The 24774-nt window shown below is 36.2% G+C and overlaps 1 protein-coding gene and 1 non-coding gene across 3 annotated transcripts; both read left to right on the forward strand.

Annotated features, from left to right (window-relative positions):
* Positions 1-451: 451 nt before the first annotated feature.
* Trnar-ccu (transfer RNA arginine (anticodon CCU)) lies at positions 452-524 on the forward strand. The gene has a single exon. It is a non-coding gene; the product is annotated as a tRNA-Arg (tRNA).
* A 1654-nt stretch (positions 525-2178) lies between these two features.
* LOC133525689 (homeobox protein vnd-like) lies at positions 2179-23258 on the forward strand. Of its 2 annotated transcripts, none has more exons than XM_061862036.1 (3): positions 2179-2450; positions 18232-18431; positions 21860-23258. In XM_061862036.1, the coding sequence occupies exons 1-3, from the start codon at positions 2314-2316 to the stop codon at positions 22438-22440; spliced, it is 918 nt and encodes a 305-aa protein (XP_061718020.1). In that variant the 5' UTR covers positions 2179-2313; the 3' UTR covers positions 22441-23258. The 2 variants fall into 2 exon arrangements, with proteins under 2 accessions (XP_061718020.1, XP_061718018.1); XM_061862034.1 differs by lacking the exon at positions 2179-2450 and adding an exon at positions 14519-16534.
* The last annotated feature ends 1516 nt before the right edge of the window (positions 23259-24774 follow it).

Consider the following 24774-nt stretch of genomic DNA (forward strand, 5'->3'; position numbering starts at 1 on the left):
GTTAGTGACCTCGTGTTTAGTTCGGTAGGTAACGTAACGCTATCAGTTCATATCAAGGTTAGGTACATACATTGTAGCGTATGTTATTAAATTATGAACATCGCTCCTTGATTTTTCTATCTACCTCCGATTTGAGTCACAAATATAGTTACCAAGTTGCTCTAGCATCTATAAATTACATTTGTATAAAAAAAGCTCAAATATGGAATGACATTTTGAAGTAAATTCCATAGGTATCAGCTTGTTACATTTCCATGGGAAATACCCATGCTTTTTGTTACTATTGAGAGTGATACTCACGTCGTCACGAGCGAGTGCTTCCGTAAGTGAAGCCGAACTTTACCGTATGTAATTATCGGTTAGGTATTAATTGGTGTAGCGCGGGCGTCATGACGTGCGCGGTGACGCGGCCGCTCGAACCAGAGCCGTCTCTCGCGCCGCTCCGCCGTCCGCCTCTGTGGCCCAATGGATAAGGCATCGGCCTCCTAAGCCGAGGATTGTGGGTTCGAGTCCCACCAGAGGTAAAAACATGATTTTTTGTAGAATTTGTTTAGAGGAATTTGTATTGCTTTGGAGCTCTAGTTGGCACGGAACGAGATAATATGGGATAAAGGGGTTGTTCTTATTAGATCTTCTAATAAGATTTTAATTTTTATTAGCTCAATGGATGCGGCATAAGCCTCCTTGGGTGTCATTTTAATGTTTAATATTTAGTTGATTGAATTTTATTTATTTACTACACATAAATAAATGTTACGTACGTTCCATCTTATTGAATAAATAGATATTCCATTAATCTTATTGGATTTTCTTTTAGAAGTTAAAGTACAAATAATATCGTTTACCTAATTATTATTTTCAATCAAAGCTAAAAAAAATGAAGTTATTATAAACAGAATAAAAAGTGTTTCAGTAGTTATACTTCGTTTTTAGCATTATAAAAAAAGTAAACAATCTTGATACATGTGTATTTTTATTGGAAAACACTTTTTAGTTAGTCACAGCAAAAATGTAACAATTATATAGCATATATGTACTTTGTTAATTTACATTGTTTTGGTTTCATAAGCAATACTTAGGTACTATTTTTTTTAAAGAGTTTTTCAATAAAAAGACATGTTAAGATTGTTCTCATTTTTCTAATGCTCAAAACGAGGTATACTTAGAAGATAACCAAGTAAAATAATCAATTGTAATTGTATTCGTGTATATTAGTAACTTTTTATGTACAGTCAGCGTCAAATACTTTGTAGCAACCTAAGTAGCCAAATAGTTCGGTACACCCTATATTTAGTATGGTGTACCGAACTATTTGGCCACTTTGACTGCTACAAAGTATTTGACGCTGACTGTACCTATACCTATATTAATTAAATTATGCTTTATTTTCGTACCTAAGAATTAACCGCATAGGTTTTAGTATTTATTTGTTTCTTAACATTTATGAGTATCTACCTACCTCGCCTCGGGTATCGCTTTTATACAATGTTTAGGCTGTTTTTCTAACAAAGCTACTTTTTCATATAAATCGACCAAGTTAAGCTGCAAAACTATACCTACAATACAAACGTGTGAAACGTGGTACCTATTGAAAACCTAGCTCTTCCAAGAGCGGCCTTATCGCGCGCATCGGACGAGCTACGCGAACCAGTAGGTATACCTAGGTCTTATATGAAGTACCTAATTCTGAATAACGTCTTTACTGAAAAACTACTTGGAAAAAATATACTACTTGGAATATATTTCATACTTGCTATTCCAAGTTGTATTCATACCTACACTGGTAAATGCAAGTTTTTTTTGCGATTACTTAACGAGTTTTATCTGTTTTATCCAAAGTTAGTGACGATAAGTGATCGGTACAAACCTCAGGGTTAGATCAAATTATACAAGTGGGTACCTTATATTATGAATATTATGATACTGGATCTTCCGTTCAGTCTGCGCTTAGCTACACGGCTATCATTTCCGTCACACTGCGAGACTGCTATAACATTTATCGTAAGATCCCAACACCTGTCATTCCTGGATTTCATAACATCACGCCGTGGCCACACATCTGAACCGATAAAGCTATCTGTGCAATATTGGCTGCTCGTCGCGTCGTTTATAAAACGTATCGGGGAAAGCTGCTAGATATGATAACGATACAATATTATTGATAAGGGCACAGGCATCGATCAGTCGATCCGATCCCCTGCAGTCCCGTCTAGGCGCGCGGCAGACTTGCCACCATTTTAACCATTTCGTACATTAAAAAAAAACATAGTTAAAGTTAAGAAGTAAAAGTGTAAGTTTGGAGTGCGGTGCGTAATGAGAATGATGGGTGAGGACATGGGCTACGGGGAATACTACAATTATGACAGCAACTGGGCGCCGCCGGAGTACTATGACCCTAACTACCAGATGCGGCAGCCGCAGGAGGAGGACTATCGGTACAACTCCTATGCGTAAGTAAAGCATACTGTAATATTTCTACCGCTTTATGCTTTAAAAGTTGAATGTCCAATTCATCCTCTATGTTTTCTATGTATTTAATGAAAGCTAATGCCATTGGTTTCAATATTATTAACCAATTAAAACAAAGTTTTTTTTATTCCAGTCATGGGATGTATGGCGTCATTCATTTTCAAACTAACAAATATCAATGAAAAATTAAACTTAAGCAGCTCTTTAGCTCTTGTTTATGGTAAAATGTTGTCAGTGCTTAAAAACTGATGGTAAATACTTGTTTTATAAGATTTATCTATACCATCCCATTACTGGTGCCTGTTCCATTATATAGGGGTGTTTACTATACGCCTCGTAGACATTTTTGTCATAAAACCAACTGTTGAAGCATTATGTAAGTTTTTGGCAAAAAATTCATTTTTGGTACAAGCTTTTATCGCTGACTGTATGTTTCTTTCCACAGGCAACGAATACTCATCGTGCCAATTCTAAAAACCCCAAACACAATTAGGTTGCGATGTTTTATCACAGAGTTCCTATGTCCACCTCTTGTCTACATCATCAGATCAGCTCGATAGTACCATGATATTGCATTGTCACCCGACTTACATATGTATGCAAATTTTCAGCTCAATCGGAAACCGGGAAGTGGATCAAATTTAACTTGCAAGATTTGATGACAGACCGACAAACAGACGACGGGACAGGTGAAACTAAATAAAAGCTTGTAAAAAAACCGATTTTGGCCCCTTCAATTAAAGATGGCGCATGACGCTCTGACCCCTAGAGGTCGAAAACTTACAGTTTTCATGACTAGCCTATACTTAAGCCATAACAAATTAAAGCATTTTAACCTCGGCCTTTTGTAGGGCAAAAATACCTGTATGCTGAATTATTAGAGATGTATAAAAGTCTCTCAATGTCGAATTATTTAGAGGTCTCTAATAAAAATATGTCTGAACTAAAAAAAAAGTAAGTACCTAGTTAATTCAATTAACAACGTCGACGACGAAGTCTAATAGATATCTAGTAGGATGTTATGTACCGCATTAAAAAGAAATGTAGGAAGCCTACTTTTCTTTTTAATATAAAGAAAAAGGATAAAAAAAATGTTTTTTGAAAGAGAGCAATACCTTAAACTTTTTTAATGGTGTTTCTACATAGGTACTTTGAATCTAACAACATAAATTATTAATCAACTTATGGAAATGATTCATACTTACTCGTGATAATCTATAGAAATATATATATATATATATATATATATAGTGGTAGACAGTAAACTTCCCATTTGTTACTTACAAAAAAGTTACTTAATGCTAAATTTTATTGATGTTCTCTTCGTGCAGTGCCCATAAAGTAGGGTTATTTACAAAATAGAAGTAGCAAAGTTAGGGTTTTATGCACGCAAACTTAACATTGTTGCCTCCGCCGCCAAGTGCACCCGCGCTGCACGGCTTTATAACAAACTTCTATTTCAATGATCCTCTATCTTCTTTTATTGAAATGCTTGCCGTCTACATATGAATGTCGACTACATATTTTTCGAAACTTTACCATTAGTAGGTACAAATAAATACCTACTGAATGGAAACGTGAAGATGAATCACCTGGCTAGATATTTTAACAAGTAAAGATTTACGTATAAAACTGGTTGTTAGTAATTATTACTAATGATACCGCAGATATGTAAACTACGGGTACTTAAGTAGGTACCTACATTTTTATAACGCCAAGCATTTAGATTAGCGTAATAGCGCTACTGTGCATTTTACGGCGTTGTGTAAATGTCATCGAAAAGATTTCTGTTGCTACGTCTGTATTAGGTACTTCATATAGATAGGTACACATCATTATTATTCCGACAAACAGACAGTTGATTGATTCTAGTTAAAACATTGACCTATTAGAAGAGTCTGTTGAGGTCAAGTGGAATACTAAATCCGCGCTAAAAGATGGCGGCTTTGGGACAAACAAATTGCTTTTCCGCTTAAATTGCAGCCTATTAAAACAAGCAATTTAACGTTTCTGATTATAAAAAAAAATTAAAGAAATACTTGATAGTGTGTTCGTCATGGTGTCGCGTGTGAACAGGTATTCGGCAGCGGCGGTTGCGTGTCCGCACTCGTGGCGGTGAAGCGTTGCAGTGAGCACCATCGAGCTCGTAATCCACCAGCTGTGCCCTCTCCCAGGCGCCCTATCCCTTAATTGGTTCTGAAACCCTCTTCGCGAGCTAGCGTGCCACCACCCATTTAGACCCGTGCGCCTAACCAGATTTCCATAACGAAATTTCCAACGAGATCGCAAAGTCACAAAATTAAAGCGAATCCATGACTCCACTGGCAATAAATTCGTCTAAAGTACCGTAGGTGTCGGGCCGATGACGTGCGTACGATTGTTGTTTGTTTTTCGTATCTAATCTGGGTCAGGAAGACGAAAGGACAACGTGCAGTTCCGACTGCTAAGCTATTCGAACGCCTATTCGAAGCACGAAACCATTAGGTTTCTTGATACAAAGTTGTTTTTAAATTAGGCGTATTATGCATAGTTTAGCTGCGGTACGCTACAGGTACTGTGGTACAGGTAATGGCTTCAAGTTAGTTTGGTCATAGGGTAGTTTTTCTGGCGATTGGCGGCGCGTGGTACGAATGGCGCGGCGGTATATATTCAACTTTCACACAAATTACTTTCCTATCGTGCCCGCTATCAGCCCCCATTATTTTATCATTAGCCATTGCAAATACGAAATGATCATCTTTTTAAATTCGGCGCATAATGACACGTTTGCTCGATATAAATTAAACGGCAATAAAAGCCCTTGTTTGATTTGAAACCAGCAATATTATGTGCTGTTTTATGTCATAAAATTGATATCCACTCCTTAGATGGCGTAGAGTACGTGTTATAATGTACAGTCAACCAATTTGAATCCTAGGCCACTATAGAACCTTGTCGCTTTAACTACTCTATACATGACATGCATCACTCAATAAGCACTGTCGTAGAAGTCATTATGACATAGTTCTATAGTGGCCTAGGAATCAAATTGGTTGACCGTACCTATTACTTATATTACTGCTGTAGTAAATTAGATTTTTATTGAGAACTAAAAGTAAGACACTCAAAAAACATTTATCTCCCACTTCGACACTCGGGTTTATAAATTTGCATGACACTAAACCAAATCGCACCTATTACTGATAACATTATTAAAATAATATTCTATATTATTTATTTTATGCTTATATTAAAGAGGCTTGGCCCTTATATCTGATTATCCCTCACTCCGGGTTTCAGCTGGCTCATTTGGTTGAACATTGTGTGCCTGTTGGTAGGGGTTCGGAGTTCTTATCCCGGGTGGACAGGTGTGCTATGGTAATCCATTAACAAGTTTGATTATAAAATATCGTAATTAGGAATTATGATTAATGTTAACGGTACCTCAGTATTACTAGTTAGTGCCTGCCCCATAACTAAATAATATTTTCTACCACCGACTGTCGTAAGTAAAATTTTTATTATTTTTAAGAATATTAAATATTGCCCTGATTTTCGACAGGATTAACTCTTTACAAACATTTTATGAAATGCTAGGTAGAGTCTTAATCCTGTCGAAAATCGGGGCAATATTTAATATTCTTAAAAATAATAAAAAAATTAATTATTAATTATTTATTCTAAGTATTAATACTAATACTTAACTCTTTAAAAACATTTTATGAAATGCTAGGTCGAAAATCGGGGCAATAATTAATATTCTTAATAATAAAAAAAATATTACTTACGACAGTCGGTGGTAGAAAATATTATTTAGTATATATACATATATTACAACTTTATTTATTATAACAACTTAACATGTTACCTAGTACATATCAATATCACTTATAAGACAAGAGTAACAAATATTTTCTTGAGAGTGACAACAGATACAATTTATTTAAAAACACAACATAATACATATAAAACTTAAAATCTAAATCTAAAAATAAATAAAACTAATCTTAAAATAAATAATTAAAAACTATCCCCCCTGCGGCATGGTGCCGTAGATGCTGGCAGCATTTCCTCGTTGCATCGCAATACTTATTCTCTGTGCGAGGAAGCTGCCAGCTCTACGATCACCGGTAGCGTCTGCTATTTTTTTGGATAATTCCTTGAATAGTGTAGATGCATTCGGACCCCACGGGCCAAGGGTCTCGACGCCAAAAGGTACGAAATCGTATTCGGGGCCGAGACCCCTATATTTGATCTTTTTTAATTTTTCGGCCGCCTCTGCCGCCGCGCCGGCTTTTGTAGTTGTGCCGTGGAGATGAGACGGGGCTAGGGTGTCTACACATGTGGCGTCCCACACCAGCACCCGTCCCATCTTCCACGGAATTAGTGACATTCCGTCCGGTCTCTTACCATCGTCTCTTACAATACCAGCTGGCTCAAGAAGAGCTGGCACGTTCACGCTGGCAAGAGACCGGCGAAGAATATCGTTAAGCGCGGCGTGTCTAGAGAAGCGGCCGGCGCTCCTTTGGCAGGAGAGCCCGTGGTGTCCGAGGGCGTCGACATCAGTGCCGCAGGGGCACCTATGTGGAGCACAGACCCGACGCCGAGTCGCAGGCAGGTTGCAATTATCACAATAAACAATTAAAAGTAACATCGTTAATTTATTAAAAAACAACAACTATTTAACTTACAACTTATTTTTGTACAGCCTTTTTGTGGAATTAATTCCTATGAATTCAGGCAATTACCGAATTGATTTAAGTTCGATTCGATCTTTTGAATTTATACTTACTTATACACTAGTTAAGATCCATCGTAAAGTGCGCAAAATCAGAATGATCGGATAGCGGGAGTACCAACAATGCCACCATATGCCTAGTGAGGCGCAGCGGAGGGCGCGCGCACCTGCCCGGTGCCTGCCATCCCTCAAATCTGGCCCTCAGCTTACCTCACAGTATATGCGCAGATCAAATTAAACGCGTTTAATTTTGATACTTTTTTAAATTGGTGTAGGTAATTTAAAATAACTGAATAAATGAATAATCTGTCTTTGCGGACCTTAGCATTCTAACATACAATATTAAGTCTGATAATTTTTAGGTAATAATAAATAACCTATAACATAACGTAGACTTACCTTATCTAGTACGTAGATATAAATATAAAATTAAAAAGTTGTAACTCCGCTTGTTTGAGTTACATACAATCCTTTTTCTTAAAATCACTGTATCGCTCACCATTTACAATTGATTTATCAGAAACAACTCCGAAATCTCAGTTCGGTAAACAATAAAGTAAGACAACGGCTCAAGTTTGCACGTGCAACATCGAGATTAAAACAAAGCGAACACATAAAAGGGATTAAGAAAAACAATAGTTTTATGGCACTTAGGGCCTAGGCGCCTCAAAGCGGGTGCAGCTGTGCAATTCATTAAGTACCTGGATTTTGTCGTTATCTTTTGAATCCGCGGAATCCTTGACACCTGCTAAAAAAGATTAGAACACCTGGGCATCTCGATGTGTTCTTTTTTGAATATGAGTCGAGATTCCCGGCGTTGTCACGTACGTACACAAATGAGAAAAATTATCAAGCTTAAAATTTTAGCCGGCAGGTCCATAGTATTGCTATAGTGTTTAAAATAGGCGAATATTACCTTGCACTTATTTTGTCTGCGTGTACACATTTGTGTCCGCTATATTCATTTCTAACTTTAGCTTAATTTATTGAATGTTGAAAAAAATACTTATATAATATTGCACCTATTTATTTATATATAAACATAAATCAAACAACGATGACTAACGGTTTATTATATTTTATGACTCATCGGGTGAAATCATCTAAAGTAACTCCTGTCGCCGGCAACCTGTAGATAGTATGTAAAAGGTAGCACAAAATGTGATCATACGTAGAGTATATGTTTGTAAGTGTAGAGTAGATATTTTTGTATGTACCTATTTTTTATTTTATTAAAGTTCCAATTAGTTTTAAAAAAGATTCGCAGAGTTCCATGTTTACTTACTGCTAAAGTCATGAATGGCTTAATTACAGCAAGGGTTCGGACTTATTAAACTAATTTATATAACAAAGCAAATATATGTTTACAAAATATAGTCGTAATTATTTACGTACCTCGTATATGAATAAGTTTGAGACGACGACAAAGTCATCAGAGTAACGAAAATCGAATAAATAATTATCGAACTGCTTCCTTTAATTAATATAACTTTTGACCAATGCCCATAAGTCAAAAAAATAAATGTAAATGATTTCTAGGTTTTTGATAAAAGAGTATATTTAATAGATGCATACCTTAAAAGGTATGGTAGGCATGCCATGTATTTTACGGACTCATTCTGTTTCTTTTATAGTGGTTCTCATTTAATTACGGCAAGATTTGTATTAAATTTAGGTATTAGGTTCTCAGGTTTTAGGCCTCTTTCACTGGCTCAAAAATAGGTATTTTTTTTGTCCCCAAATACCTAACAATCTGAAAGACTTCGTTCAGAGCTCATGAAATCACTACTGGGAACTAAAAATCGAAGGAAAAAATGTTTGTTAGTGTGAATTATTTTTTTGAGACTATACTTGATCGATCAAGTTGTAAGAAAAGTATTTTCAGGCTGATTTTATGTTAGTTAAGGATTTTAAATAGTCTTTCCGGTAGTTATACATTATGAATTTGGCACCTTTTCTTCGAAAATAAGGAAAAATACTACCTTTTAAAATATCCTCCCCACTGCAATACATGCATAGTAATTAAATATTGGTTATTTACCATAGAATTCGAAATATTTCTCAATATTTTGGTGTATAATTTAATATTTCATCTATTGCAGTTTTCTTCTACTTCCGATACTTTCCCGCCAGTAAATGTAACATTTTTGGGAATTGTGCCGGCACCCCCTAAATGCCAACGTATTAAACGACTATAATCAACTATAATGAAAAACACAGAAGGCCATTTTAAATAAACTAATCAATTTATATTTTGATAACTTATAGTGTGGTTGTTAAATAATCATTATAATATTTCATTAATTGAACTATTTGAGTTTACATTCGTCTCAAAACTTATGATCATATTAAGTAGAGTAATGATATATTGTAGCAATTCGTAATCGTTATAAATACATACATAGATACAATAATTATAGAATCTGCATTGTGAGTATTAAAATGTCAAAAATAAAGTATTCTTCCGTATCTGTTTCATGGGTTTATTATGCGTATACTGTAGATAAAAGCGATGAGCACGCAACGATGGCTGCGATAGATATTTTAAAAACTCATTCACAATAAGTCAATTAAAGCCGTGGGCGCACGCCACTTACGATCGTTCCCAATATAAATGATTGCCCTTTGTTTAGCCCCTTTACTAAGTGCGCTTTATGGGTTTAAACTTCGTTGCTCATCAGTTTTGATATTACATTCTCTATCTATTTGGCTTTCTATCATTTTCATAATTTTATAATACATATTATAATTATTTCTTACTACGTAACGTATACTACATATTAAGGCGCTCTTATAGTCGGATTTTAGGTTTTTGAGGGGGTGAAGCAGACGAAGTGGCAGAGCAAGCAGGCGGGCGCCCCGCCCGCAGAATGCCTACGTCCTTATTCTGACGCCATCCGTATTCTGGTTTGTTAGTTCTGGGATCTTTTCCGGAAATTTATATCGATTATGATTTTTACTCAATGAAATTAAAAATTAGATAATTATATACAATACTAAAGTATACCGCGGCAAACTGATAACCTAGTAAAATGATACCAAATAATTTTCTGACGAAAAAATATTACTTACTAATTCAGACAAAAGTTACAACCGTCTGTTTTAAATCATATATAGATACCTATTCAAAACTTAGTTGACCTTAAAAATGCAATAGAAGTCAATTTCGTGAAAGTATTGAAAAAAGGAAGAATACTAGCAAAGCTAAGTAATTTGTGGGAGTGAACGTGGAAAGGTAGATTTTTTTGCAGGTATTGAGATAACACAAAACAAAAGCATAATGTATGCATAAGCATATATTATGTAGCTCCAAAAAGTAGATAAAACTTGCTATCTTCACAACAAAGAACCATGACTCTAACTGTAACGACTATGTATTTCTTTATTATTTTTTGAATTGACGACGATTATAAACTTTCAATGCAAAAGTCGAGAAAATTGCTATTATTACATATTATTTAAAGTTTTAAAAAACGCACTTCTACTTCGAAGTTATATAGTACTGGGTATAATTGACTGACTTTAATTAATGTCTAATACAGAAGCAGTCTATTGTCTGTCTACTCTGTCTCTAATCAAATATTACAAGTATATTTGACCCACTGAGGTTGAGGAGGTCAGGTGAAGTTGAAAATCTGCAAACATATGTAAGTAGGGTGACAATGAAATATTATGGTACCATCGAACTGATCTGATGATTGCGAGAGGAGGTGGCCATAGAAACTCTGTGTAAAAACATCGCAACCTAATTGCGGTTGAGGTTGTTAGAATTGTCTCGATGAGTGTTATTTTCCTGTAGAACGAAGTATAATTAAGACCTGTTCCGGAATGTTTTTTACAAGAACACATTAATATACAAAACTTTCCGATTAACAAAATTATTTTATCTATAAATATGTTATTTATCCCTTCAAATGGCGGCCCACCACTCACGGGTCGATGCGAAAGCCAGTAAGCTGTCGGCCACCTGTCACTGTTGCTAGGTTTAATTAGTTAGGTGCGTGTGGCGAAATGCATAAACATTACAATTCTCATTTCCTCAAAGGTTAACTGGAAGAGATCCCATACAGGGATAAGTTCGCCTTTGTTGTATTTAATTTACTCTGTAACCGTTTTTTTCGTGTTTTTATTTCTATGTACAATAAAATATATACATACATACATACAATAATTTAAGTGTTCTATTCGAACACCGTATTTGATGCTTATTCTAACGATATATGCTTCAATATATACTGTTATACATAGATAAGCTTTAATAGTTGAATTTGTAATATTCTCTAAATCCGCGCTGAACACCCAACGGGGCCCCGCCACTTTTCTACTTTTCACGTTATTCGCTGCCGCCACTTGAAGGGATATTTTATAGGCCTTGACTAGTGATTCATTTCAAAATAAACCATTTTAATACATACATATTACACATACACACCCTAATACAAAAATGAAGAAAATATCTTTTGTGAAATTTTCAATCGATTTTCCACTAATATTTTGTATTGGCAGGAAAAATAGTAAAAGCATATCACAAAGACATAACTTCTAACAATATATGCTTCAATATATACTGTTATACATAGATAAGCTTAAATAGTTAAATTTGTAATATTCTCTAAATCCGCGCTGAACACCCAACGGGGCCCCGCCACTTTAAAGATAAAAGCATATCACAAAGACATAACAAGGTCCAAGGTTTCAAAGAAGAAGGTAAAATCATTGCTGAGACCTGAAATTGGCGGCAGAATGTCATCGAAATTTATACTAGAAAAAAGAAATAAAATGTCACCATTATTCATACAAATTAGAAATAGCATGCTATAAAAGTACTTATTCATATAATTTTACCAAACTTGTACAAAGGGTTTTATGTGTAGCACTAACAAAAATGGAATTTAGTGATATTCTTGAATTTACAGAATAATTAACCAGTGAAATAAAAATATTGGCGAAAGGTACAAATATATCCGAACTGCGAAAATTTTGTATGGGACTTAAAGGGTAAATATCGCTCCTGCTCACCTTACAAAATCAAATAATTGATAAATGTTGCGAATAAAGTCTTATATGTATACCATGATACATTAAAATATGAAAGTTAATAAACCAGAAATCCAAATTCAGCAGAAGTTCTTGTATAAACGTACTTACTTAGTAGTTACTTAACGGAACAGGCTATATAACACAAAACTATTACGCATCCACAAAAACGCATGTAACTCGCAAACAAAAAGTCGTGATATGGTATCTTTCACTAAGCACTCCCACATATTTGAATACAGTATATCTCCTGCATCCTGTATGTGTTAAAATTGAAGCTGTTCCAATATAATGACTGATATAAATTAAACAAGCGAATTGATTTATTTGTTTACGTTTAAAAATAGGTATTCAATTTGCTTATTACTGCATAGCCATTTAAAATATTTTATCATTTCTCATGCTCCGAAAGTGGGTCTTTGTTGTTTTCAAAAGAGTGCAGAGAGACTCTAGAGCACTGTACGTTCTTAGTACGTTTGTTTCTTTTTTTACGATAAGCATTTCAAATTTTGATTTTAAATGGATTTGATGTATCATTTCCATTCTGATAATTAACTGCCCATTCCATAAATAATTATGTTTTACCTAAATCTTACGAAATACTACTGAAGTTTATATTTAGCCGTGTTTTTTTTACTTTTACTTTCCTCGTATTAAAAATGAAAAGTAGAGTGTTTAACTCGGTTGCAAGGCACCATTTCAACCTTTGGTTAATCGTGGCTGAATGCCGGATGATGCGTGTGTAAAACTTGTCAAAAAACATAATATGACGGACGGATGTCTGAAATGTCACCGTATTTAGGAATTAAGTAGCTTAAACTTTAGTTTTTCTTCGTAAGTGTGATAAAAACATTGTGTGTATAACATATTTGTGTATTTATAGTGTGATTATCCATTTTATGTAACGTCCGCTAAACTAGCACAGGTCCGACGCTGACAGTGGTCACGGGCGTACTGGCGTACTGACGGTATTGCCGCGCAGGGTAACGTTTAGTAGACAAAACGTTGAATTCATAATTATGAATGAAAAATTTAACGCACCGATAAAATGACAAGCAAAATCATAGAGTTACTTAAAAGCTATCGAATGAAGTAAATTTCATATTGATATTCGTCATAGTACTTCTAAAATATCGGAATAGACACAATTCTAAGCATATTTTCAAAGCGATAATCTATCGAGAAAAAGATGAGCCCTCGTGTTTCTGACAAGCATACGGCTAGTTCAAGGACTGAAGTTATACATACTAGAAAATAATAGATGAAATCTTTGTACAAGCTTGTAAATATCGATTTAAAAATAGCGCATTTTACTATACACCGCGCCTTAAAGTATAAGTTACTCGGACTCCTCAAATGAGTCGTAGCAAAATGCCGGGACAACGCTAGGAGGATGACATAGTAAAAAACTTATATACACAGTAAAATCTTATTATTTCATTTCACGTATTCAAATATTTTATTTTATATTGTACGTTAGTCGGCCATATCTACGTGTTAAAGTTTATTTCATAATTAATATAATTTTGTTGCAATTTAGCTCTGTTTTTATATTCCAGACACTAAACTTATAGTCGAACAAAAACATCACGAAGCAACATCACAGATTACAGGTCGAATGAAAACATCAGGAAGTAGTGTTTTTACTAAAATGAAACTGACAGTTTATGTAATAATATAATATTATACGGCCCGATTCGAAGAATGAGATACGTTAAGTTCTGGTTTAGATAAGTTTTCATTTAGATAATTGACAGAAGCAGCTCGATTCGGGCAACCAATAGCCCTTTGACGTTAGAAATATCGTAGATAGATCTTATTGGGATAACAGTGGAATCGAAATAAATGTAAATTTTGACATGTCGTTATTAGTTATCGATCTTTTCAAGATCTTAAACGTGTCTTAATCATTTTTCGAATCGGGCCGATGGTATATCCTTACCTACACACATTGACTAAGCCTTACACTAAGCTCAAAAAGGATTGTGATATAGACAACAACCATGAGTAAGCAACAAATATCTGTGCTCATCACACAAATAAATGCCCTTACCGGGATGCGAACTTCATAGGCAGGGTCACTACACTCACCACCTTAGCTACCACCACTAGCTAGGCCATCAGACCATTCGTAAATATAATATCATTGCAAACATATTTTATGTACCAATAGAAAAGTACAATATTTGATAATAATTTTTTTAACGTCATTGTAGAATACAGAAGGTTCTATAAAATTCTATAGATATTCTATAGAAACCTAGCCTAGGTAAGGCGGTTTTCTGCAAGTTAACGTAGGTAATGTGCATTACCGGTAGGTAGGGCTTTTTCACTGATTTGAACTACTGGTTTCATTTGACTAGGTAACCTACCAAGTTAGTATCGATATCATAATGCTTAATATTATAAATCAACAATAGAAATTAGTAAGCAAGTATTTTCTGATGTGAACTTGCCTGGGGGCCTAGCCAAGATGGTAATAGTACACCAACAAACGCCGAACGATAACAAAAACTGTATCGGGCCGAGATGACAGTTGCTACGAAAACTCACGTGACTAATTTCCAGGATACACTATTTAATTTTCGATTGGCGTTTTCTATCAACGATTGTCACTTGACTAGGCCCCCTGGATAGCGTAAGATAGTCAATAACGAACTATTCAGGCCTGGGTGCCTAGCCAACTTTCCAATCGTTTACGCTCCGTAACGTAGCGTAATCTCTCTCTATAACTCGTCCGTGAATCCGTGATAGTGCGACAGAAACAGTTGCGTTTCGTTCGCTACGGAGCGTAAACGATTGTCACGTTGGCTAGCCACCCAGTTCTACTAATAGGTAGGTATGTTTCATATGTGTTTGCCATCGGGTTGTGGTAAAATTTTTATACCTTGGTACTCAAAAAAGAAAAAATTCGTGGAGTGGAATAAACCTACTCAAAATTCTTAATTGCCTACCAATTCCATAAGTTGTGAGTTCAAGAGACCCTAAAACAATGCAAACACGTGCAAGTCATAAAATTTAAATAGTGATACTTCTCCCATTCCTACCTGCTGCGCCCGCCATCGGCGCTCCTCCATTGTCTTTCGCTAAGTACTTGCACATGTGCGAGATTCTAAATGTTTCAATACAATTTCTCAAGTTGAAACACAAATGTAAAGTGTCCATTACTACGAAATGGGATTTTTGACAGATGTTTCCAAAACTAATGAGGGGCTTTCAAATTTTATTGTGTTGAACAAAATATTTTAACTTGTTTAAATACGTTAGGTAACGTAACTAAATTATTTTGGACATGAGTCAAAAAATGCTTATCTATCATCATATTGGCATTTTGGTGTCTATTATTCAGGTATACACGTCTGCCATTAAGGCACAGGATTGAGGGCCTACTTCAAAGACGGGCATGAAATTCTAAGTGAGACTTACACATTATTCGCAAGTACTAGTACCTGATACTTTTCTAGTATCATTTGATAAATTTCTGAATAAAATTTTGAACAATGGGAAGCATTATGATGATATTACAATTATTGGTTATAATGTTTGCAAGATATACTAAAAAACTGGACCTATTAGTAATACAAATGTATAGCTATAGTATAGGTAGTAAATATTCGTCTGTAGGATATAAACGCGTACATTTTGTATAAGTAGATACTACAATAGCATCCAAATCATTAACAACGAAATTGTAATGTTACGCAAAAAACTCCCAAAACATGGGCTTACACGGGCTTAATAAAAACACTCTAAATGAAAATCGTTATTCGGGCATTTGGAGCGGCGTCCATAACGAACCGGCCTCAACAATGGGCTTAACGCGCGCACTCATTACAAAAAGCGACATAACATAACGCTGCGTCGAAAGCTCTTTTCACAAAGTATACTCCAGGTTTTTTTTGTTGGGAAGGCTTTAGTCAATCGCCGCGATTGGTCGGGACTCGCCCCGCCCAGTCGGGCGCGAGCGCGGATTGGCGGGGGTCAGTAGAGCACCCTCGACGCTGAGTAGGCTGTCGAGGCACGAGGGCGGCGCGGGGTGTTCTTCACCCCGAGGGCCACTCGAGGGTTGTTCAGTGTGAGCGCGGCGTCGAAGGGCGCAGCACGTGTCACGCGAGTGTTTTGTGAAGGCTTCACCATTATCCCGAAGGCAAGCTCTCCCGGTCGGGAGATGAAGTGCGAGGAAGGCGAGCGGTCGCCGCCGTTGCTGCCGCCGGCGTCGCTGCTGGCGTGGAGCCCCATTCTGCTGCCGCCGTGGGCGCCGGCCTTCCTGCCGGCGCTCTACCCGGCGGCCTTCCGATCTGCGTTCCCAGGGTGAGCCTCACCTCATCTTTGTGCCAGAAGTTTTCCCAAGTGTTTATTGTGATCGACCCTTTGTTTTATTTGAGCACTTATTTATGACGCTGTGCATTCTTTTGGAAAACAGACGGACGGAGAGCAAAACATGTACAGTCAGCTTATTTAAAAGTGGCAAAAGCTAAAGCGTACAAGCAGCGAGCCCTTATAAGCGCTAAGTTTATTCGTACTTTCATTACTGTCTAAAATGCAAGCAGTTAAATATACCTACTTACCTAAACTTTTCCGCATGGAATTCAAGTTATTATCGCATAACATAAACTTAGCTGTACAAATGGCTAATTCAAATAGGCATACCTATTTTCCGGCAACAAACTAGTTGATTACCTAAGACGTAAAAAATCTGAAAATACTTCGGCATATATTATTTCTAACATGTGTAGCTCTCAAAGCGTGCGACAGTTTGCACCTCGGCTGAACTTGTTTACAACCTGCTAAATGCTCCCGAGGGCCCATTCATCAGGTCACGTACGATTCACATCAGAAGTTCCCGTGGTTAAGTCTATTGGAGTGACACATACCGCCTTTTATAGTTACGTGAGACAAGTAAATTAGTATGCTTAGTTATAAAATAGGTGTAAAATATTTAAATTAAATATGAACAAAACTCAAAGTCTATCCTAGCTGCATAACGAAACCTGTGCACAAACCAAACAGTAGTATAAAATATAGGCAAAAACCCAACCATGAATTTTGTATGCGAATCCGGCGGATAAATATTAGGATTAGTAGCGCGGTGAAGCTTCTGAATCTATGGTTGTCATTTTAATGAATTTTGTAAGTACATATTTGAAGGTATTAAAATTATTGGTTAGTTAAAATATGCATACCTACCCTATTGTATGTAGCATATTTTGATACTGACTTATAATTGTAAGTGACGCACAATTTTCTTAGAAATCCCTATTGTATGACTATTTATTCAAATAACCAGCCGTAAAGAAGTGGTAAATCCATCTTTCTCTGAGTCGGCACGGTGCTTGTAATAACCATGGACTTGTTTCATTCTTAAGGTCACGTTCTTTCGAGAGGCTTATAAAAACGTCTCGATTGTCGGAATGTCGTACTCATGTTTTCTTTCAATCTACACCCTCACTAAGAATGTAAAGCTTGAGTAGGACATCGTTTTCGAGTCCATTCATTCATAAGTAGACTGTTGAGAGGACAAGCGTGTAAAGTGGCTTTTACGGGTTGCTGTTTGATTTGCAAGACGGGTCTGAGTGAACTACGAGCACGGTAACATTGCGCGTTTAAATCTTTTAAAGGGAATTTAGACTGCGTTTAAAAGCTCTATGCATTATTTTTAGATATTTTTGTCCTGTTCATCAAAAATTCCCTTCATAAAATAAAGTTGAAATCAGGAAAGCGTTAAGTATCATTCAGTACCTACCTACATCAAGAAGAGACAAAATGTTTGTAGAAAATTTGTCGCATATTTTATTTATATATTGCATTCTTGTGGCTACTTCAGGAAAAGATTCTCATTTAATTACATAGATAATAAGGAAGTACACTAGATTATTTTGAACTTGACAAATTAAGTAGCTGCTGTATCTAATTAGGATAAAATAAATAAATAGAAATTGCATCCCTTACTTGAGTTTTGACACTCACAATAGCCACCAAACCTAAACATAATTTTTCTTTGTCTTCAGCCTCCTGGACAGCATGAAGATGCCCGGCCAGCGGCCTGGGTTCCAGATTTCGGATATTCTTGGACTGAACGAGGGCAAGTTGGAGCCCCCTCAGGGCGCTTGTCCAGTAGAGCTGCCCCCGTATCCGTCGCATCACTACCCCCCGGAGCTGTTGCGGCACCACCAGCCATGGCTGTCGTTGGATCACCATGATAACACTGGTAAGTGTTAGTTCATTTAACTTAAATAATTATAATATACCTTTTTACAATGTTAGCAGGTGTTAGGCGATGTTTGCGCGGTTTGTGTTGTTGAAAATCAAAAAAATACTTACTTATTTATTATGTGCATCCCTTCCCTATATTTAGTATCTAAAATTTATTAATTTAGTAATATTCACAAAAAATGTGCATTACAAAACTTATTTTGTATCCATTATGTGATACATACACTGAAAAAAATAGATAGCCGAACTGGTTTTGTAACTTTACTAAATAACTAAACTACGGTTATAAGAAAATAAACTTTGCATAAATTTACAAACTTATTTTGTAGTGTATACCCAGTATCTGAACACTGATAGCCAAACACGGTTTTGTAACATATAACACATAGTTCGCAAGTCCCAATTTTTGTGTAAACAGTAACCAAAATTTTGTTACAGTTATGCAAACATTTCTTTCAGTGTAAATTACAATAGATATAGATCTACGCAAAAAATCAGAACTCTAAATGTGACTGAATGTGAGTTTCAGAAAATTTCGTAATATAAATATTACAGTAGTTGCTACTTCCTATTTGGATTTGAACATATATGTACATTGTGTACTTAGAAACGAAAAAATGACAATAAATAGTAATCAGCAGTTTTATCAAACAATATTGTTATACAAACATATCTTAGCATGGTATACTTGGACCCAATTTTCGTGTATTAATTTCGGATAAAAGTGTAACATGATTATTTCAAATATTTACTTAAGCATAAAGTACTATGCATATTGGATCAAATATATCTTCAAATTTGACATTCATGAGTACATAATCGAATTATCGACAATGTGTGTATGGCCCACTCGAAAATAGTATTCGGTAGTGTGTTTCGAGAGGCAGAGATTATTTTTTGAAATGCTCCTCCAGTGGAGTGCCTTCACACTAATCTGCTGTTGTCATTAATTATTTTTATCGCTATCAGACACTTTTGGCGTCCGATTGCCTGTTTATTTGAACTGGACTTCCCTTGTCAGATCGTGTCGGTTAAAAATATTTCAAAATCTATTTAGTGGTTTTTACAAAACGGTTACATTCCGTATATTTTATTTGTTTTGATAAATTTTCAACTGCTTTCTATAGAGCCGTCAGCGTTAGAGGCGTTAATTTTCCAGAGATAGTTCTTTCTCAAATTGCATCCACAAATAATAGCCTAATTTACTCTCATATTGATGTTATAAACTTCAACTTTTCAACTTCAAAATAATTTATTCAAGAAGGCTTAATAATAAGCACTTTTGACAAGTCATACAAATATAAGTACAATTAAAGTAGTATTATTAAAGTAGTAGTAGTATTAAAGTTTTGGTATAAATGATAATTATATCTGTAATGTATATCATAAAATATATTGGTGTTGTAGTCTTCTTCTTCTTCCTCGCGTTGTCCCGGCATTTTGCCACGGCTCATGGGAACCTGGGGTCCGCTTGACAACTAATCCCAAGATTTGGCGTAGGCACTAGTTTTTACGAAAGCGACTGCCATCTGACCTTCCAACCCAGAGGGTAAACTAGGCCTTGTTGGGATTAGTCCGGTTTCCTCGCGATGTTTTCCTTCACCGAAAAGCAATATTGGTGTTGTAGTAACCTAATAAATTAAGTCTTGTCTGAGCAATCATAAATAATATTAGTCATAAGTGGAAACTGTTTTGGCTGTAAATTGTCTAAATTAATTATTTTATTGTACTATTTTGCCTGTTTGTTTCCGAAGTTTAAATAAAATAAAAATGATTTAGCTTCATGAACACTTTCCCATTGTTTTCGCACATACTCATAAAATTAAACTCAAATAAAAATACCGTGTCACTAAATGCGAATCACGCCAAGGGTTGCATGTTCACGCCCCACAGGCTAGGGGTCGGGGTGAATTTGTCACCAATAGCCATAGACGGCAGCTGGCGATCAATTACAAATGTTTGCGGCTGTTAGGGACGCTATTTGTTCTTTATTCAATGACAGTTATAGATTTTATTGTGCCGTCATTGTCTGTTGTTCGAGCGGGAATGTCCCGTCGGCTGCGACGTTTCGAGATTTGTTTGTAGTAGGTAAGGTCTAGATGATAGTGAAATTGCTAAGTTTAAAAGTACGCCTACCTACTTTTATTTCTTATAGATGGTTGTTTTTAATTTCATAACCAAGTACCTATTGATTAGGTAGTGGTCCCGCCAGTTATGTCCTTATGACATAGGCACAATATACCTATCTACTTAAATTTGCCAGTTAATACTGTTATCTAGATATACCTAAGCAATTTTAGGCGTATCCTTTTTGAACACAATTTATTTAGATTTTTTTCAGTTAAATTATTTTTTAGATTGAACATTGCGGTTAGAGATTAAATATTGCAAAGTATTGAGATGTCTTTTTAAGTTACGGGGAAGATTAGATAACATTTTTTTATCTAAACATCATTTCTACTCGACAGGTGTACAGGGCATGAAATTATGTAGGTACCTACTCACGCGGGAGACGCATACAGTGGTTGAAATGATATGAATACTTGTAATTAATGCAACTAAGGCGCGATTATTCAAGCACCAGATAAAAATACTTAGGTATCTGTCAGTACAGTTTGCACATAATTATCTTTAGTCTCTTGTTTTCCTTTTATCATATGAAAGAATATGGTAGAGCCATTAAAATAAGTACGTAAAAACGATTTTTTTTTAGAAAATCTCAGTCCATAATCACCGTACTTAATCAGTGAGCTGACCTCTGAACGAAGACATAGACGCATGCATTACCATTATTCAATTCCAAGATGTCCTCATGAGGATACAAAGTACCATCTGCCCGGGGTGGGAGTGGCTCCCCCTCGGCCCGCGCCACGCCCAGCGCGTGTGAACCGTTTACTGAGGGCGACAACTACAATGTTGCTCCATTTTCCCCTCTTACATCTCGTTTGTAATTTGTATGCGAACTTAGTTGGAGTTAAATGGAGCGTAACCCTGAGGATTAAGTAGAGATTTGTATGTCAACTGTAGTGGTGTTATAATTCCGTTTTGTTATTATGAATATATTTATAAACTCTAGCTAGGAGCAAATATGGCGCGAGGACTTTTAAATAAGTTAATACGTGGGAAACTTTAATATTATTATTAATTACAAGTTTTGTAGATAGAGCTATAAAATTTGTGCCTATAACGATTTAAAATTGTAATTTTGATTATGAAATAAATTAAATTGAATTGAACGAAACCTTATTTAATAGATATTCCTCACATTTTAACTTATACCAAATTATAAGTATTATCCACTACTTTGCATTGTGCCATTTGGTCAAGTGCAGTGAACGTGTTTAAATGTAACATTTTCGATTTATTAAGTTAGAATAATTTTTCTCTTGATAATTTTTAACCAAGACTTTTCTTTGTCTACAGGCGTTCTCGGCCAACAAGCCAGCCCTGACAGCACGTCCCGCGCCTCCGAGCTCTCGTATGTGGGCCCGTCGGCCTCCTCGCCGCCCGTGCCGGACCCACGCGACGACGACGATGACCACGACGTCGAGCCCGACGACGACGACCACGAGCACGACTCCATTAACAACAACACCGACCCCAGCATGGTGCACAAAAAACGCAAGCGACGGGTACTCTTCTCTAAAGCGCAGACCTATGAACTAGAAAGGCGATTCCGCCAGCAGCGATACTTATCAGCACCCGAGCGCGAGCATCTCGCTAGCCTGATCCGCCTGACCCCTACGCAGGTTAAAATCTGGTTCCAGAATCACAGGTACAAGACGAAACGCGCAGTCCAAGAAAAAGGAGCACACGAGCTTAATGTTGGAGGCTTGAGCTCACCGCGGCGAGTCGCCGTTCCGGTACTAGTGAAGGATGGAAGGCCTTGCTTGAGCAAACCGGAGCTGCCACCTCTGGGCATGGGGCTGCCCCCGTACCAGCCGCTGCACCACCAGCCGCCCGTGTCCGCGCACGGCCCGCAGCCCGCGCCCTGCTGGTGGTAACCCACCAACCCCTCCACAGTGTTTACTAGTCCTAACGTCGTTGTTTGCAACACGCAAACTCAGTCGACGAAGTTTCTAACAAAATTAGGAGTTTGGAACTTGTTAAATTAACAATTAAACTCGAATAGTATCTAAATTAAATTAAAGTAAGACCTACTATTTAATAATCGGCATATAAGGTATCTGGAGTTCCTACTTATTTATATTTAGATATTCTGAAGTCTTCAGTAGGTAATCTAAAATTCTGTATCAAGTAAATTATTATTGGCAGACGTCGAATAGCTGTTTGGAGTAGGCCTTAACTAAGTGATTGAGAACATTCCATCTTTAGAAGTGTGTATATTTATGTATAAAGCCTTTGACAAGTATTAGATTAATATTATGAGAAATGACCAGATTTTATCAGAATGCAATATTTAGTTTTAAGGTTCAGTATTATTATAGTCCTGTATAGTGAGTAATTATTTATATTTCAAATAAACAACTGTTATTTTACGTAACTACATACATTTTTATGTAGTTTAGGAGTTGTAAGTTGTACATATATTGTATATAACAGAAAATGTATCCAGTTACGCAAATAAATACCAACAGATCCGTATCAGTCAGTCTGCATCACTGCTGTCCTATCTTATCTCGCCAGCCACATTACATAGCGAGCTAAACCTGTGTCCATATTTGTCCCATACATCGTGCGGTGTCACGCACTGCTCCATTCTTAGTTCTGTGTGAATTTAAAATAAGCTAATGGAAATGTGTTACATGAACATGATAAATAAATTATTATCAAAAAATAAATAAATGATTGAAAAATATAAGTACCTTTTCTTTTTCTTGCAATAAAGAGCCATAGGTACCTACTAATTGTGGCAAGTCTATAACAAAATAATTGAATAAGAACAAGCGATACCTAATATACTACTTATATTTTATCAAAAGTAGACATACGACCCGATTCGAAGAATGAGATACGATAACGATAAGTTCTAGTTTAAAAGGAGAAAAAAAGTTACAAGTATTATTTTTTTGATAAAATAACATTCCAATGAGAGGAATGAGCGTAAAACAGCTTATTTATTCTAATGAGCATAAAACAATTGTGGCATGGTAGCAGGAAGCGAGTGAAGATTATCAGAAAACGCTGTACAAAAACTTACGAGGTATGATGGAAATGGAATATACTTATTCGGCGAAAAACTCACTATAACTATAAATTGTAATTTATGATCATATTTTTATTATTCTACCAGTAGTTTTGATATAACTTTTTTGATATGCGTGAAATTCGGTACAAAGAAATACCAGATCATGACAATCTTTATAGCAGGGGTGGCCAACTTGATTAGACCCAAGATCTCCTGTTTACTAACGAAACCCTGTGCGATCTACCAATACATACTTCTTGAAACCTTAAATGAAACTGGTCTACGTATTTATATTTTTTGACTTGCCACGGACTAACAGTCGCGATCGACCGGTCGATCGCGATCGACCTGTTGGCCACCCCTGCTTTATAGGATCTTCAACTTTCTGGAAGAGAAGACATAACGTTTGTTTTTTACGTATTTATTATATTTATATACCAATCCCACCATTCAAGCGTTAGTTAAACCACATCCATGAGGATACAGCATCATTATCCCGTTGGACAAGATCTTGTATTAGTAGTAGTCTGCGTTTCCTGAGACCTTTTCCTAGTCTAGGCTGTTAGCGGCTTAAATAGTTTTTAAATTACACAATCGGTGGGAATTCAATACTTTGGACACCGCTCCACTTTAGTAGGTACTTACATACCGCTGACCATCCCATCTAGGATTACTTTTATCGAACAGTTACTGATGTCAGCAACTCAGTACTAGTATTGTTTACCGGTTAAACATTTACCTGGGCTTATCTAATCGAGCTGCCGATAGCTTGCGACCCGATTACTGTGCCTATACGTGATAACTTCTCTCCTCACCTGTTCTATTTAACACCAAGACTTATCTATTGGCGCGCAGGTTACCTAGAACTATGAGTATGAAATGATTCATTCTCGGCTGAAAGCAAAATATTATTTTCACCTCAGCAGCTCGAACAAGGCTAATTTGCTGCTTAAAAACAGTGAGCAAAATGGTAACGGTAAATGGTAAAATGGTAATGGTATTTTGCTCACTGAGTGAGCCAAAATGACATTCAAGTGACCTTTATATTCGAATGTCATTTCTACTTGCGGGGCCTAAATACAAGTTCGAAATATTTGGATTCTATTCTCTGTCCCTTTCACGTCATTAGCAAAAATAAAGAGACAACAAAGTTCAAACTTAATTGAACGGTATATTGACGGTTTATAAT

The sequence above is a fragment of the Cydia pomonella genome, chromosome 15 (assembly GCF_033807575.1).
Source record: "Cydia pomonella isolate Wapato2018A chromosome 15, ilCydPomo1, whole genome shotgun sequence".
NCBI classification, from domain to species: Eukaryota; Metazoa; Arthropoda; class Insecta; order Lepidoptera; family Tortricidae; genus Cydia; species Cydia pomonella.

Bases quoted from the DNA above. Each gene is read 5' to 3' on its own strand.
- LOC133525689 (XM_061862034.1), top strand. From the start codon at position 16,392: ATGAAGTGCGAGGAAGGCGAGCGGTCGCCGCCGTTGCTGCCGCCGGCG. The intron at 16,535-18,231 runs GTGAGCCTCACC...CTTTGTCTTCAG, and splicing joins TTCCGATCTGCGTTCCCAGG to CCTCCTGGACAGCATGAAGA. The intron at 18,432-21,859 runs GTAAGTGTTAGT...CTTTGTCTACAG, and splicing joins GGATCACCATGATAACACTG to GCGTTCTCGGCCAACAAGCC.